Source organism: Rhincodon typus, chromosome 11 (genome assembly GCF_021869965.1).
Source record: "Rhincodon typus isolate 14 chromosome 11, sRhiTyp1.1, whole genome shotgun sequence".
NCBI classification, from domain to species: Eukaryota; Metazoa; Chordata; class Chondrichthyes; order Orectolobiformes; family Rhincodontidae; genus Rhincodon; species Rhincodon typus.
Window position 1 is genome coordinate 46,697,103 of NC_063342.1, and position 18,052 is coordinate 46,715,154.

General features: G+C 37.5%; 1 protein-coding gene across 1 annotated transcript in view; it reads right to left on the bottom strand.

The window, feature by feature from the left end:
* LOC109919904 (limbic system associated membrane protein) overlaps positions 1–18,052 on the bottom strand; it is a 724,553-nt gene that overhangs the window by 114,377 nt on the left and 592,124 nt on the right. The window contains exon 4 of the mRNA XM_048602931.1: positions 956–1,090. Within this exon, the coding sequence (XP_048458888.1) occupies positions 956–1,090 (135 nt within the window). The remainder of the gene's footprint in view (positions 1–955; positions 1,091–18,052) is intronic.

Here is an 18,052-nt window from a genome sequence, read left to right on the forward strand (position 1 = left end):
TCCAAATCCTTGGTTTGAGAAATTTGCCTATTCCCAATGCTCAGGTGACCCAGCTGGCAGCTGGTAAATTCTACACACAGACTGTGCATGAAAGTCAGGCTCACAGTCAGATCAGATTTAAAGTTCAAACACACTTAGCAACTTGTTCATCCACTGACCTTCTGGCCTCAGTTTAAACCAAAACAAGGTGTTCTGGAGATGGGTTTGGAAAAAACGATTACTGACTCTTCAACCCCCAGCTGACCGTGACCACCTCTGTTCCTTTCAGTTAAAAATTAGACAACTGTCATAATTTATATGAAATAACCCAAAAACCCAAGAGATCAGAGACTTATGAATGACAGGGAAAGTTCTATAAAGATTACAAATACATTGTGAAAAAGGCAGAAGCCTCATTCACAATTGGACCCAACTCTAAGGTAGATAATGTGTATCAAAGCTGAGAAGAAAAATGGCAGACAAGGAGATCATAGGTTTGAAGCAAATATTAGTTGTTCTTACTTATAAAAAATGACAATGAACAATATTTTTAACTAATAATATACTTTTTGGAAATTATCACGTTGTGTTATGCAGATAACAATGATGTATATAACAATACAGTGAAAAAATATGTATTGTATCAATAAACGCTGTGATAACAAAAATATTTCAAGATAAATTGGTTTAAGTCAGAATATTAGATTCTATAACTTCAACTTCGAATTTGTTTGATTGCCTTTTTACTCAAAGATTCTATTTTGTCAATTGCTGTGATTGTCAACGTATTGAACAGAAGTTATTTAAAGCTTCCTTGCAAAAATTCCCTGTTAGTTCTGATTAAATTAGTTCTAGTTTAAAAAAAAATGTGAAACATATGTGTTCAATGATGGGCTGAATCATTTGACACCTATTTAAGTACAATACTTGGTCTTCTGGAGAACAAACAGAATGAAAGGTGAAGTGAACAACTTACAGTTAACAGTGATATGGACTTTCTTCTCATCGGCATTGGAAACCTCATTAGCGGCTTTGCACTGGTAAATGCCTGCTTGGTACTTGCTGATCATGAAGATTTCTAGGTATTCCTCTTCCTCTTCAAATTCCCTGGCTAAAATAGAAGTTATAGTGGTGCTAATTAAAACAGTTGTATCACACATTCACTTTTTCCCTTTTGTGAAATTGAACATAGCTGCAGTTGAACAGAAGCACAATTTAAATTTACAATCACAGTTTACATTTTAATATATGGTGACTAAATGTGGCTCCAGAGATGTCTTAATTTGTGCCAACTCACTTTAAAAGATACTATGTGAGTTCAGGCATCAGCATCAGCCAGTTGAACATTGCTTGAATACCATATACCCTTAGTTCACTTTTACAAGGCCTAAGATTGGGCAGCACTCAAATGAACTACATTTAATTCACCAGTTAGCAAGATTATAAGCTTCAGGTTCAATGATTACAATTAACAGCAACTACAAGACAACTTGCATAATATTAATAAGAGGATGGAAGTCATAAGTTATGAAAATGCAATATCTTGGGGAGACTTTATGCTGAAATTGAAGGTATTAAGAGTCCAATAAGAACTGGAACTATGGGTAAATTGGCCTTGGTGCAATTGAGTTTTCATATTATTTTTGGGAATTAATAGAATTGAGACCAGGGTTGTAGAGCTGTTGAGAGAACCATAAAGTTTTGCTTCCATTTGTTCATGTTGAGCTGGATAAATTTAAAGTCCATCAAACTGTTCATGTCAAAACAAACAGAGAATATGGAAGAGTTGGAAGATGAATGCTACATATCTGAATGTTGATCTCATCTCGAGGATTTTACCAACATGTAAAAGATAAATAACGGTGGCAGTAATAAGAATGGGGCTCTTCCACAAAATACAGGTGATAGCGCTAGAATGAGCAGAGAGTCTGTTTGAAAAATATAATGATATACCAATTTTAAATAATGACAGCAGTACCACAGGGGCACTCTTTGTGGAGAAATGTTCTCAGATTATAACTCCATCAAAGTCATGACTAAATCTAAATGGGTGAGTGATAGTTCAGATTTTAGTCATTACATTAACACGCAGTGTTATCAGAGTAAATTCAAAGGAGTTTAACAGAATTACAGTGTTTTAAACTTCTTTGTACACAACTTAAAAATGTGAAATCAAAGAAAAAACTCAGGAAAGAAAATTCAGTGCACTAAAATGCATCCTTCTGGTTTAGTATGTAATTGTTGCTTGAATGTCCTTAATATTGTAATGATATGGGCAGGTTTTATTTCTCTAGCTGCCTATTAATGGTAGAGTTCAACCTTTACTAAAGAATACTAATTGTTAGGTCCACTAATATCATTATTCATCTCCTTGATGCCACTTAAAACCAGAAAAGTTTATGCCATAATCAACAGTATCAAAACTGCATATATAAAATCCAGTTCAAAATGTGAGTTCGTCAAAAGCATTATGTACATGTTATGAATACTGATTTCAGGACTTGATAAGTTCTCTGCCAATTAAAGGTTTGTGTCATACATAACAACTTCACCAGCAAATGCTCAAAAAATGTTATTTCACTGTGCCTCAGAAATTTATAAGTCAATAAGTGGAAAAGAAAATAGGAATAGAATGTTGTACTTTGTTTTTGTTAGGACAATGCACCAATGATTATTAATATAGTATTGTAGCCACGAACTAAAGTCGCTTGCTCCCTTCGAGAATAGATTTCATTATCAGAATATGATTTTGTACCAAGAACACAAATTTCAGCAACAATTTCCGATACTTTATTTGCTTGTGGCTATAACAGAAATATTAACTAGAATCATAAATGCTTTCTGCTGTCTACTATTGAAGCAAACTAAGGGAACTGACTTTTTGCATTATCGGAAATAGGAAACCATTTAGTAAAATTTGAAATGACATAGTGTACTGCATATTTTCTCTTGCACATGGTACCTTGAGAGTGTCAGCACATTACACCAATACCTTTAGGATCTGAAATGGTATCTGTAATTATAACAGTCAATCTGTGTTGTGCACAGTGTGTTACCCTCAACCCTTTTTTTCCATGATTGAAAATATTAATAATGACACAGTAGAATTGGGAATCGAACTTCATGTACATTTACCAGAAAAATGAGGCTGAAAAGGCAGATAAATCACTTAGGATTTAGAAGGTGTCCTGTTTTTATATTATGGTCTAATTTCAACTCATCAGCAGGCAAGTGACTACACCTATGACCATAATCCACTCATTATACCTACATTTAGTAATTAACATTTATGAAATAAGACAAAATTGTGATGCTCTAAACTCAATGAGATGTGACAAAAGACAAATACTGACACTAGTATTTAAATCACTTCTTCTGATGTGATATAATAGTGCCCTAATTTGCGTATGATCAGTAAATGCCAAGTACTTAACTTGTAAAGTTAGATAATAAATACACCTACAGTATATGAATCAGAGGCAGGACTTCTGTTGAGTGGATTCACTTCTTGGACATCAAGATTATTTTTCTTTTATAGATGTAGATTTCACTGGCAAGGCCAGCATTTGTTGCCCATTCCTAATAACCCTTCAACCTCATTGATGTGGGTCTGGAGTCACGTGTATGTTATCAGATATGGATAGTAAATTTCCTCACCTGGAGGACATTAGTGAACCAGATATGATTTTACAGCAATTGCTCACAGTTGTCGTGGTCACTAAAACTAGCTTTATGATCCAGATTTAATCACTGACTTTAAATTCCTCCCGCTGCTGTTGTGGGATTTGAACTCCTGGTTGCAGAGCACTTGTCTGGTGCCTTTGCATTACTAGTCCAGTGATGTTACCACCATGCTACAGTCTCCCTTTAATGTGGTAGCGTTAACAGATCTTGCAGTATTTATTGTTGTGACAAAGCATTATTAACATGGTGACAATAAATCTGGCTATGATTCATCTTTGCTTATTATAATCTTATATAAATTGACTGGTTTGGTCGTCCATACATAATGCAATCAAGTTCCCAGACTCCAATTGTCCCAAAAGTATACTCTGGCACAAGAGATTAATCCAAGTCCTGTCCTGGTCTATTTGTCTGTCTCTGTGACATTCAAACTAATTAATGGTCTGCCTTCAAAAGGAATCAGGTTATATTTTTATATCAAAACACAAGCTCAGCCTGTGCTTCTGTACTGATCAGGTACAGTGATACAAAAAATAAAACAAAGAATTGTGAATGCTGTAATTCTGAAACAAAAACAGAAATTGCTGGTGAAAATCAGCAGATCTAGCAGCATTTGTGGAGAGAAAGCAGAGGTAGTCTTTTCACATCCAGTTACCCCTCTTCAGAACTGCAAGTCACAATTCCTGAAGAAGGGTCACTGGATTCAAAACATTAACTCTGCTTTCTCTCCATGGTAATTATTGTTGGCATGTTTATCTTACGTTAAATTTTTAATTGTTTACCCTTCTCCTACCAGCTTTGTTTTTTATATAGTTAGTGTCTAAACCCAAATTTTGATCTGTCATTGGTTTGTATGAGGTAGTTTGGTACTCAGTCTCTTATCAGATTATATGCTTTCTGTTCTTGTCTTCTGTATTTTCATTCTCTTCCCTTATATTTCCAAACTGTCTGTTGTTTACACGCAGAGACAAGATTAGAATTTATTCAAATACATTATTTTAAAGGAATGCTGGGAAATCACATCAAAACATTTTAACAGGATGTATTTTATATATATGCAAAGAGAATTACTTTCTTTATCATAACTAAGGATTCTTACTGATACAGTCCACACTATTTTATTTAAAGTAATGTCATCAGATCATGAAAGCTGTGGCACATTACATAGGATTTAAACATATATCACAGGACCCGAAAGTATGTAGTCAGCATGCCTGAGCCTTTCTGCTTACATTCATCTCACGTGTCCTCAGTACTATTGGTGGAATGTTGCTAGAGCCCATAGCCTCTGCAGTATCTAGTGCCCACAGCCATTTCTTGATAACATGTGGAGTAAATCAAATTAGTTGAAGATAGGTATTTGTGATGCTGGAGACCTCCAGAGCAGGCAGAGAAGGAATCTCACTTGAGCCTGAAGATGAATGAAATTTATTATCTTTGCCTTTTATAGCAGTCCATCCCAGAGCACTTGTCTGGTGAGGATGGGAAGAATTCTGAAACCACCACCAGCTGTTGTTTAATTGTCTACCACTATTTGTGATTGGTTGTGGCAGCATTGCAGAGTTTACGTCCAATACATTGGTTGTGGGCTTTCTTAATTTTCTTTAGTACATGCTGCTTCCAATATTCGGCAAGAAATCTTTCATTGTACCTTCAGAAAGTTGACTTTTTTTTTAAAAATATGCCTGGTGGCATTCCTGGCATACCCTCCTCCACTCTTCTTTGAACCAGGGTTCATCTCCTGAGTGATGCCAATGGTACGGTGGGGATATGCCCAGCCATGGGAACAAGGATCATAGTTTAATATAATTCTGCTGCTGTTGATGGCCCAGACTTCCTCCTGAATGTCCAGTTTTGAGTTGCTAGATCTGTTCCAAGTCTGTCGCATTCAGCACACTGGGAGTGTCATCCTGGAGGGTCTTCTCAATGTGAAGATGGGACTTCATCTCCACAAAAACTACACAATGATCACTGCTACCAATTCTGTTATACTCAGCTGATTCCCTTCTCAAAAGGAAATCAGTGTATCAGGTGGGTTTGTACGACAGTCAGCAATGGTTACTGTATTGTTGTCAGACCAGCTTTATAACTCAAGACCTTTATTTCACTGAATTCAAATTTTATTCGTTTGACCAGGAAGTAATTTTTGTGTCAATACACCAGGCCAATCAGGCACTGTAATTAAGTACACTTAAAAGAGGATAGTGGCAGCAACTTTCCATTTGAGAACCAGCACATAAGGCACAGTGAGCAGACATACCCATCTAACAGCCAGAAAATTGAGCTTTACAATTTCATAGAAGGGGATGTAATTTTCTGACAGTGACCTCCTGGATTGTACATTTATACATTTAGAATTGGGTAATGCATACTCCGAGCACAAAGCTCTCTGCAAGGAAATGCATAGTCAGAGCTCAGAGAGCAGAAGTCAGCTCATCATCTTTAATTTTATCCAGAATAGAATTTGTAAAATCAACCCCACAGTTACCTTAACTCAGACAATTTCGCTTCAGGAACAATGGGGATTTGCAATGTACAGGCAAAAAATGTAACCCAATATTTTAAATTGAAATATGTGAAAGACATATGATTGAATTTTTAGTTTGAAATGCCACTGCATTCTTTTAAGTGGAGAAGAGGGATTTGCAGAGGCGCTCCAGGAACTGCCCTTAATGGCCAGTGAGATCACAATCTTGAAGTTGATGCTCGTATTCGATCTTAGTTTAATCCAAACTGCAAAGTGAAGAAATTGAAGTAAAGCTACAATTGTGGCACATATACTGTTCAATATAAAAAAAAACAGATCAACAAATACCACAGTACATTCACAGATAAATGTTGACAAGGTGGATGATGATTATTGGCAATGGTAACCATCCAAAACATTACAGAGGTTTATTAGGAAAGCATTCTTGCTACAAATGGAAAATTTCCATGTTCCTTACTTACATGCATACTGTAGTTTTCAGACTAAGTTAAGTACAACAGTAAACATTTGCCATCAGTACAGCAGAGTAACTGACAGCAACTATTGGCATTGCCACATGCACAATTTTACATCAAAATCTAGAAGTTGCTGTGATTCCTTGCTCCTTCGTAGGATCTGATGTGGAAGCCTCGGCAGACGGAAATCTTCAGAAAACACTTAAATTAATGTATACTTGCACTTCTGTTCTATTAGTTTTACTGTTAAAACCCCTTGAAGATGATACACTTTGTTGAAAGAGATGTGACAGGTTCTTTAACAGGATGCCTTGTTTATAATTATTACTCAGCAGCCTCCTTGGAAAACTAATTATAGATTTTCTAAAATGTTAAATTCTTCTATTAGAAAAGAAGTTTGAGAAGTTCTAATATCATTTTCTTTGTAAGTTTATATTACATCTTCCTCCATAATCTCATGTGCACATCTCAAACTTTATTTTGCTTTCTGTAAAATGATTAACAAATGAAGGATATTAATAAATTTTACTTTCTAGTCTGTTGGCTATGAGAATTCTTCAATATGACTGGCTGCTTAGCATGCTTAATGACAAAATGTTCCGCACCGGACAGCCCTTGTACTTGCTTGGAGAATCAAACAAACATTGGCCAGGGTGAACTACATGCCAGAGAGATGGCTACACATTTATGTACAGCTTTCTTCAGAAAAGTGGTAAGTGCCACCACTTTGCCACTGACAAAAGTTGGTATTAACATGCAAATAAGATAGTTCATTACTGAATTTCTGTCAGATAAACATGACAGTTGATGGCAGTTAGTCGAAGGTAGTTCACTTACAAATGATTGTTCAATGTGAAAGTCTAATTGCTTTTGAAAAAGCCATTGGTTAGTCTCTTGGCCAGTGTCTATCATGGGCAACTTTTAAATCAAAGAAGCAATTTGTATAATCTTATTTCATAGCAATATTTCTTCAACCAGACCAGACTTTAGTATAAACCTGAGCTTGAATCTTTATGAAAAGGCCTAATTGCAGAATTGCTTAACATCATGTCGTCACACTGGACTTGAGAAAAGGTTGCGAGATCCTTCTACCCCGACAATGAATTAGCACAATGAGATCCTAAAATGTAAATAATATTCCTTCTCACGTATTTCAAACAAAATACTGGATTAATCCAATGTTGATTGGCTTCTACTTTTCCAGTATTCTATCATGCAATATTCGTTGATCCAAAATTGAAGAAAGTTATTTTTTCTGATAAAAGTTGGAGAAAACATTTGCATGCACTGATGGCTGATAAGGTCATTGTAGAGCAACAAGTTAATGCAGAAATGCTAAGGAAACGCATTATCTTCAGAGGGAAACAGGGAAAGAAACCTCAATGAACACTGATCTCAACTCTTCATCTCCTGAGAGTTAACCATCTTGTTATACACTTTTTCTCTCTACATTGGAATTTTACACATGGGTTTTGCATTAAGCAATGTTTGTATTCACACTTTGCCTTCTTCACAGTAGCACATCTCAAATATTCTGGTAATAAAATCATTGGGAGAGGTATCATCCCAAACAACCTCATTTAGAATACACCATGGCCTATGGTACACCACTGATTCTATTATCCCACTCACCATCAAGGGAAGCTCTCACCACTGGGAGGAATCCTGGGATCCCTGGCACTGGCACATCTTTGAAACCTAGCCATGCACCATGTCAAGCAATGACAGTCTGGAATTGCCTTCACTGTGCACATAGCAGGACAGCAACTACACACCAGTATTTCTCAGGATACAAAGGTGGCATGCTGACACATCATTGCACATGCAGCTGAACTGTCTTGCATCTGTCACTGTTTAAACATTAAGCCACACAGATTACCTGTCTTTACATCACTGTTGAAGTCAGTGCTGCTCCTACCCAGCATCTTATCATTGTTAAATATGGGCCAACCATGTACAGGAGTACATGGTTTCAAAGCAGTCACGTTTACTCATCAACAGCAAAAACTAACAGCAAACAGAAGCTGTATTTATTTTTCAGAACAGAAACAGACTGCACACCTGTCAAGCAACAACAAAATTTCACTCAATGAATGATCATTGCACCAATCTCACATCCACTGTAACAGGGAATTAATTAAGTCTTGTGGGGTCTGTAGCACGTGTTGGTGCTCTATCTTATAGAAGGTGAAGTTCCTGTTTCTCTACATTCTCATTTTCCTCTACAGAAAACTCTCCTACTCTCCCAGTTAAACAATTTCCATCACATACACTCTTTGCCTGCTCCAGTTGTGCAGAATACAGCATACTGGGATTATGTGATGTACTCTGTTTGGAGTATTCGGCATGACCAGACCAGGCCAAACCAAGCAGCAGAATTCCATCTTCAGCAGGCCTATTCTCTGTTCTACCATGGTCCTGTTGAAGGATAGGCAGTATTGTACCCCTGCTCTGCCTCAGGTTGTAAAACAGATTATCAGCTACAGTCACAGTCCTTATTCTCTTCACAGCCCACCCGGCCTTTCAAGCATGGCAGGAACATGAGAGATTGCAACGATATAGACATCATGGTATCATTCCAGAGTAGGTGGCACAGATTTCTAAGATGTGGTACTGCTGATCACGGATGACACGTACATTAATGGAATGGAACCCTTTTCTGTTGATGAAGTCAGCTGTGAGACGATACGGCCCTCTCAACACGACCAACGTCCAGTCTATAGCTCCCTTCATGTGGGGGTAGCCAGCTTTGTTGGCAAAGTCTGCTGCCCAGGCTGCAGCACTGACATTGTCACAGGAACAGAGATGAAGCAGTGTGATCTGAGACAAATTGCATTGGTTACAGCCTTGATACCTTTGTGGATGGATAAGTGCGAGATCCCACACTGGTCCCTGGTAGCTCCTTGGAGGAGCTAGTTGCATAAAAGTTGAACGCATCTGTTACTTTTCTGACTACCGGGATAGGATGGCCACCATCCCCTTTATGTTACAGGTCCTTCTCCAGCAGTTGGTATAGCTCTGTGACGGTGTCCCAGGACATCTTCAATCTGTGGTGACACTGCATCTTGCTCATCTGGAGGAAATAACATGAAGGGCAATCATCTCTGGCCCTCTTGTGCATCCTGAGGGGACCTTCAGCTGTAATGTCTTCATTGGGGGTGCTGTTCAGCATCTGCTGGTAGATGCTGCTGCTCCTGGGCTTCCTGTTTCTCTTCCATTTCTCTGAACCATCACTGGTTCACATCAACATCAATGATAACTCCTGCTGTAGTTGGATTCATCAGTCACAATGAAAATGTGTGGGGAATAGTTGGCCTTGTCAATTGTCATCTTTCTCATCATTAATTCCTGCTGGCCTTGATCTTCAAGGTGGTGCTGACCAAGTGCAGTGATTTACTGATTTCACATGCTGACAGTACAGTTTCATAACTAGTGTTTCTGCAGATGTAATCACCATATAATGTATTCTTTTTTTCCAAAAACTTAAGGAATATGGTGAATTTGACATGCCTTTCGTATTTAATGAAACAGTGAATCAGACAGGCAAACTCAACTGAAGTGAACATCTGTCCTAAATTGCACTGACTATGTTATGTTGCATAGAATATTTTAGAAGTATTATTTAACTTACATTTCAAAGGATATTAAGCTGAATATTTTTACTAAATACTCAGGGTTTGTAGACTCTCAGCCATATACTTCCATGGATTACCTTATAGATTTGGGTTTTAAGCAAATGAATTTGAATAATGTAACAACAAAATCATTTTCTCTGTTGCTGTTTCCTGCACAGTCATACTATAAATGGGAGGATGAACTTGACTGATAATTTTCATCAGGGCACTTTATACTGTGGAGCACTGAGTAAATATGCTTGTATAGTGATGTATGATCAGAAAAGAAAGATTAAGAAACCTAATTAGAAAGATGAGGTCCACAGCACAGTACACCATGAAGATTAAATAGATAAAATGCAGAGTCAATAAAAAAGTATGGCTAGATTATGCTGCGTGAGTTTTAAACCAAATATTTTCATAAGTCAAATGAATTTTAAGAAATAACATTATTCAGCATAACTAGTGTGAATAGACTTTATGTAAAAACTGTGGTAGAAGTTGCATTTTTAATTCAGAATATCAACTTTTTCTCAAATGATGTGTGACTGTCTTCCGTAGAAGTATGTGTAATGGAGGCTAGCAAGTTTCATTTAAATCCTGGGATCTTTGCCATCGTACTGTAAAACTATCTACTAGGTGCAAAAGTAACCTTTGATTACAATTTTTCTGATTTTTGGCCACTCAGTCCCTCAGAATCCATCTCATTAAAGAAACCTCATAAAACCCATTAACTCAGAACTCATTAAAGTAAGAACAACATGACAGTTGTATCATGGTGGAGATAAGTCACGAGAAATTACTCCCACCCTGAGATATTTCTGAAAGAATTATGCCATACAATTTAACGTTTTAAACAAAAATACTGTCCATTGTACAAGAATTAAACAAATAGGCACTACTAAATTAACAGTAGATTTTGTAAACACTTAAACTTTAACCTTGGAAATCTAAACAGACCACTTGTTGTTCTACTTTTAATTCTAATCAAGCATTCCTCGTTACTTGAGAACTTAAAGGTTAATGCAGTAATCCTAGGATCAAATCAATGTGTGCCACAACCCCCAAGGATTCACTATGAATCTCCTCAATGTTTCTGCTTTTCTCTAAGGTATAAGATTTCTTGGGCTGCTTCCACAAGCATCCAGCTAAGCAACTGTCTAACTCCTTTCTTCAATACTTCATAATTGTGAACTTCACAGCTCAAGCCTGGGTGTCACTGTATTCCTGTTTAGTGCCTCCAAAACCGAAAATACCAAAGGTTTCAACAACCCTCTGCCCTGGTCCACAGTTCCTGGCAGATTCTCGTTCTATCTGTCTCAAGGCAGCTGCCAAGTTGACTGCTTATTTCTTTGAGAAACCTGATAGCTAAAACACAAAACTTAAAAAAAAAATCCTTCTGCAATCTATCCCCATTGCACAAGTGGATATTCGATGTATGGATTTAATCTAATTGATATTACCTTCAAGACATCTCTATCATTCTGAGACCCACACAAATAATTTATATCTCTAGTGGGGATTAGTGCAATCTTACCAGATATACTAACTCCATAATGAAACTAAGAAATGATCAGCTGTTGTCTATTCCTTTCTTGCCTCTCACTCTAACATATACTGAACATTATCGTTTGAGATGTTATCATCTTAGTGTTTATCAGTTCTGCAAAAACAGTTCCTTTCCACATTTAATTTGAATTTAAAAATTCAATTCCCAAAACTAAAAGTCATATTTCCAAAACAGAAAATTAGATATTTGTCACACGGTGTGGTAAAATGTTTGACACAGGTCAGTCTGACATTCCATTTCCAAATAATGCCGAAAAGTTAATGCTGTTTCAATCATGCTGCATTTTACAGAAACTATTTGCCTGCTACACCTGTATCTGAATGTGTTTGTGCAGTTTAAATAATTTTATTTTTAACCTGACTACTTTCTGGAATAGGAATAAATGGAAAATGAATCTTAAATGATTATTGTTTATGAGCCTAACTAAAACTATCGACCTTATTCTAATCCTGACTGAAATTTCATGTGGATTTACAGGCTAACTCATAACCATTGTTGTAACCATTCTGCCACCTAACAGATGCAACTGTTTCGACAGGCTAATGGTTTTCTGTGAAATGAGCCAAGATTGTATAAATGAGACCAAGAAATGGAGGCTGATTTGGTTTTCCAATGTTTCAGTAAGATCAGCTGCATTTATTGACATCAGCATAGTACTGCATGGAACATTTGCAAATGTGCAGATCCAGTTAGTGAAATAGCTGTCAATAACTTTCTAGGCTACTGTCTGCAACAAAAAATGGTTCTGTCTTCACAGAGTCCTCTTAAATCAGCACACAGGAGCTGGGAGGACTAACAGGACACCTCACAACATAGTCTTTGTGGTAGATTTATAGTGGCTCTTACACACCACCCATTGCTACATTATCCCTGCTGCTCCTCTCCCATTTCCTCACTGCCTGTCATGGATAATGAGGTGGCAAGAGACCTGAGTTGGGGTTCAGGAATGAGTGGTGAATTTCAGCACTGGAGCATGACCTTAGATGAAGAAAAATGTTAGGAATTAGTTATTTACACAAAGGATTGCAGGGGCATAGCATTTATTGTTAATTAGGGCAGAAACAGAGAAGAATGGATTTCATAAAAGAAAGTTGGAATAATATTTAAAGTAGCTAATGATAAAGAAGATGGAAAGAGTGCAGGGCACATAAGATGAATGGTCTTTTCTATGCTGTAAATCCAGGGGAACGATTAAAGTTTACTACCTTTCTGCATTTTCTGCATTCTGAATTTAGTTTTTTTTGTGAAAAGCAGTTTTGAAATTGTCAAAACATCATGACAAACACTCCATCTCCTTACACAGTTGATCCTATTTATTTCAAATCATCTCATTTAAACTGCATTCATCTTTTCTGTGGTCAATCATCATATCATATCCAAAGAAGCCATTCCTAAAACAACATGTATTGGGTGATGATGCAAGAAAACAGTGGGACTTTGATTTGGCTGATTTCCCTGAGCTTGGTTCAAACCTTTCTGATCCCATGCTTCTATCAAATCAACAAGGGAATTATTTTCCTTCAATTCTTATCAATCTTGCAATTTACATGGACCAGCAGGGAATTCAGAATAGAAGATAAATAAAAACTGCTGTGCTAAAAACAGATGTTGACATCGCAACGCATATTACTCAGTGCTGTACATTTGATATTAATTTAGGATATTTATAGTATTGGACAAATATGATTTTTGTTTCTTGAAACCGTAAAGAATTCTTCAGAAGTGTGTATAATTGATTAACATTTGTTGAATAAACTAAATTTTTGTCAGCCATGGCTTACAAACTCATCTCTGAGTCAGGAAATTGAAATTCCATTCTAAGGTTAAGCACAAAAATCAAAGCTGACAGTAGAAGGCCTGTCTGTTCTTTTAACTAAAAATAAACTTAAACAATAGAAGCAATGCAGCCCCTTTGAGCCTGCTCCACCATTCAATAAGATCATACCCCAACTGTGGTTTTAACAAAACCCAATGAGATGCAAAAGTTTTCTTTATATATTTGTTCATGGGAAATGGCTGTTGCTGTTATTGCCTTTGAGAGAGAGTCGCAGTGAATGGTCTTTTTGAACACGTCCATAGGGTTTAGATGATACACAGTGCTGTGGGTGAGGGAATTCTAGGATTTTGACATGGATGCAGTGAAGGAATAGCAATGGACTTCTATGTCAGGTTGATGAGTGGCTTGGAGTTGATCTTAATGGTGGTGTTGTTACCAAGCATCTAACTCCCTTTATCAGTTTAGGTGGCAGAGGCCACAGGTTTGGGAGGGGCATGGAGGCATGGTGAGTTGCTGCAATGTGCATGCATAAACGGGGAGATGGTATGCTGCTCTGATCAATGGCGGAGGGAGAGAATGTGGAAGGTCAAGCAGGCTGCCTTCTCCTGACTGGTGACAAGCTTGAGGATTATTGGAGCTACGCTCATCCAGCCAAGAACAGAGTATTTCATCAAATCCCTGATTTATGTCTTGTAGGTGATGGACAGACTTTGGGATGCTAGGAGGGTATGTTATTCCCCTCACCATTCTCAGATTCTGGCCTGCTCTGGTAGCCAACATATTTTTATGGTTGGTACAGTACAGTTTTTGGACAATACTAGCCCTCAGAATACTGATTGTATAAAGACTTACATTTTATATTCATTATTTTTGATCACAGTTAAAATGGATAAAGGACTGCTTTAAAAACCAAGATACTGAAGGGAATTACTACGTTTTTAAAAAAAGCAAATTTCTGAAATTCATCATGCATTGTGTTTACACTGCTGCTTTGTTCAAGCAGTGGGATGAGTCGGCATGGCACAGGGATATGTGTAGAGTGAGATTTGGCTGGCAACAAATAGCTGATTGGTTTGTGCAATTGTGACCACCTTATGGATGCCAAAGGCCATCAGCCTGGCTGTGGTAATACCATCAAACATTGAGAGACGATGGTTAAGTTATCTTTTGTTGGAGGTAGTCATTATCTAGCATTAGATTTCAGACACTATTTCAACAAAAAACAGCAATACATTATCCCCAATGCCCCAGATAATATTTATCCCTTAACCCACATTACAACAGTGATTACACTTCAAAAGTGTTTCATTTGACTCAAAGCACTTTGAAAGGCTGGTGGTTTTGAAGGAACTGTGTAATTGCAAGTCTACAGGTGAGCAGCAGCTAGTGCAGATGAATTGGAGGAGCTACTGGTAATAAGCCCCGCTTGAGTCATCTGGGATTCAGTCCTTGCATGCTTTCATAGAAATTTTGGACAACATCAGCAGTCTGTTCAGTCAGTCAGGAGTGTTCAAAGCAACATGTGCAGTTCAAAAAGCAGTCATAGCAGCAGCCACAATGTGGCAGCTATCTAGTGTTGCATGACCAATTTGCAGACCGTTGTTGGGGTGGTAAGTGTTTACGTTCCCACTTGTTTACAAACTGACATCACTATTTTTGCAGGTATATCACATGAAAAGTATCAAGAGCAGACAGCCAAAAAGAAAAAATCAATCCCATCACAATAAGAGGCTTTTGTAAATTATTTTGTGTAATCATAGAAGCATACAAATCTTTCAAGAGCAAGGATCATTCATATTCTTCAGGTGGGAATTTTACTTGGCACAGGAAACTAAACAGTATTGAATTCATGCTGAATAATTGTTTCAACTAGAAGTGATTCTTTTCACAATATTAATTCCAGGTACCCTGCCATTAATAGTTTGGGTTCCAGAGTATGAGCGATAGATATTGTGTGGCTGACAACTGCAAATGTGGCCTTTTTCTTTTCTCAATGTGTAAATTGCTGGCTTGCAGCTCTCAGTCCAACCAGGGCAACACATGAACCAATAAATGGGAGTGTATCTCTTCGTATGGATTCTGATACCAATTGTATATCAGGAGTACTTTGAAATTTTATGAAGAATACAAAGGATTAGGAAAAGGATATCATTGTGTTGGATTTTAGATTACTCCTTGCTCTTCTGCATTCCTAGTCTGAACGTTATGGTTTGATGGTCTGTCCTACCCAAATCTTTCCCCTTAGACGCTTGATCCACTTCTCCCACCTAATTCATCAGTGCCAAATCAAAAAAAGGTCTCTGGTGGTTGGGCTGAAAGTATAAGAACTTCTCGTGAACACAATTCAGAAATTTCTCCCTTACTTAACTTTTAATTTAACTATCCTAATGTCAATTAATGTTTATTAGTATGAAAGTTAAATTTGGAACAAGTGAAGCAGGCACTCAGTAGTGCACAAACCTTTGTCATGCTGTCTTAATTCAACATTATTAGTTTGATGTCTCTGTAATCACAAAGATAAAAAGTTAAATATTTTTACCTAGAGCTTCCATCTTAGAGAGGAACCTTCAGGTCATTTGTTATCCAACATTCTGCTCTAAAACCTGTGCTCACATTTTGATTGTGGCGACAAATTTCAACACAGCAGCAGAAAATCCTAAACTTCAACCTACACAATCTCTCATTATAAGAAACTCCATCCATATCAAGAATCAACTTTCTCTAGAACCAATATATCTTTCGTTAGATAAGGGGACTAAAACTGCTCACAATATTCTAGATGCAATCTAGCTGGTGTCTTGCATAGCTTTAGCAAGACTTGTCTATTTTTGTACTCTATTCCCTTCAAATTAAGACCAACCAACCATTTACTTTTCCCATTACTTGCTGAATTTGTATTCTAACTTTTTTGACTTGCAGCTTTGTACAATCTTTCTAGATTTCAATAACAGTCAACTCCTCTATTAGAATCATAGAGTCATACAGCATGGAAACAGACCCTTTGGTCCAACTTGTCCGCTCTGACCAGACATCCCAATCTGACCTAGTCTCATTTGCCAGCATTTGGCTTATATCCCTCTAAACCCTTCCTATTCATATATCCATTCAGATGCTTTTTAAATCTTGTAATCGTACCCACCTCTCCACTTCCTCTGACAGCTTATTCCATGCATGTACCACCCTCTGAGTGAAAAAGTTATTCTTCCTGCCAAAGAGCATAACCTCAAATTTTCTTGCATTATATTCCACCTGGTAAGTTTTGCTCACTTGTTTAACCTCATCCAAAGTCATGAATACATATTGCATAGCATTGTTGTCCTAGTACTCATCTCTGTGACATTCCACTGGTTAGTGAGTGCCAGTCTGAAAATGCCTCATTTGTCCAATCTCTCTGTCATCCAGTTAGCCAATCCTCTAACCATGTTAACATACTACCTCCAATACCATGAACTCTCATTAAGTAATCCAACGTGTGTTACCTTATCAAACATTTTTTAAAAATCCAAACACATTACATTGTACATTTCCCTTGCTGCCTCCTCAAAGAATACTAATCAATTTGTCAGGCATGATTTCACCTACATAAGGTCATGCTAACGGTCTTGTTATATTATGTATTTCTTAATGCTCTGCTATTAAATCCTTTATATTCTAATATTTTTACCAATGACATATTAAGCAAACAGACCTATAGTTATCTGTTTTTTATATCCTTCCATTTTTGAGTAATGGTGTTGCATTGGTAGTTTGCCAATCAGGATGGAGTAGGTGAATGTGGATATTCATGTGTATTGGGATGATGGTGGTGCTGGTTGGTTGGAGGGGTGGGTGTCTGTGGTTGTTCAGCAAGTTTTCTCTTAAATACTTTTTGTGTAATAAAATTGGTCCTCGTTACACAGGTTCCATGTAACTTTCAGTTCCAACATGTTGGTTCAGGGACTGGTGAGGGCCAAGCAGGTAGTTGAGTTGGGTTAGATCTCAGGTCAAGGAGTGGAGTGTGATTGAGGGTGCAGGAAAGATTGTTTGTGATTGTAGGGTTGAGTTATACAAAAGTATTTAGCAGGTTACCACTTCTGGGGTTAGTATCTGGTTATGTGCCATGTATCCAACTAAATGTCCAACCCCGAGCAAAGAGACAAGCATGGAAGATGCTGGGCACAGCAAATTAACACTTTACAGGTTTGAACGTTTTGTGTCATTACACCATTTGTGCACACCGGATATTTCTCAGTCATAGAGGGCTACAGCACAGAAAAAGGCCCTTTGGCCCACCAAATTTACACAAGTTGACAACAACCACCAAACTATTCTAGTCCTGAATCACAACAGTAATCTCAGTTCAGTGCAACACCAGTCCTGCTACCAGACAATCCATTGGCCCAATAACATTTGGGGGCTGCAGTGCTTAAAGAAGTGCAGCAGAGAATAATCAAACCTAATGATAATAGACAACAAGGTGCAGGGCTGGATGAACACAGCAGGCCA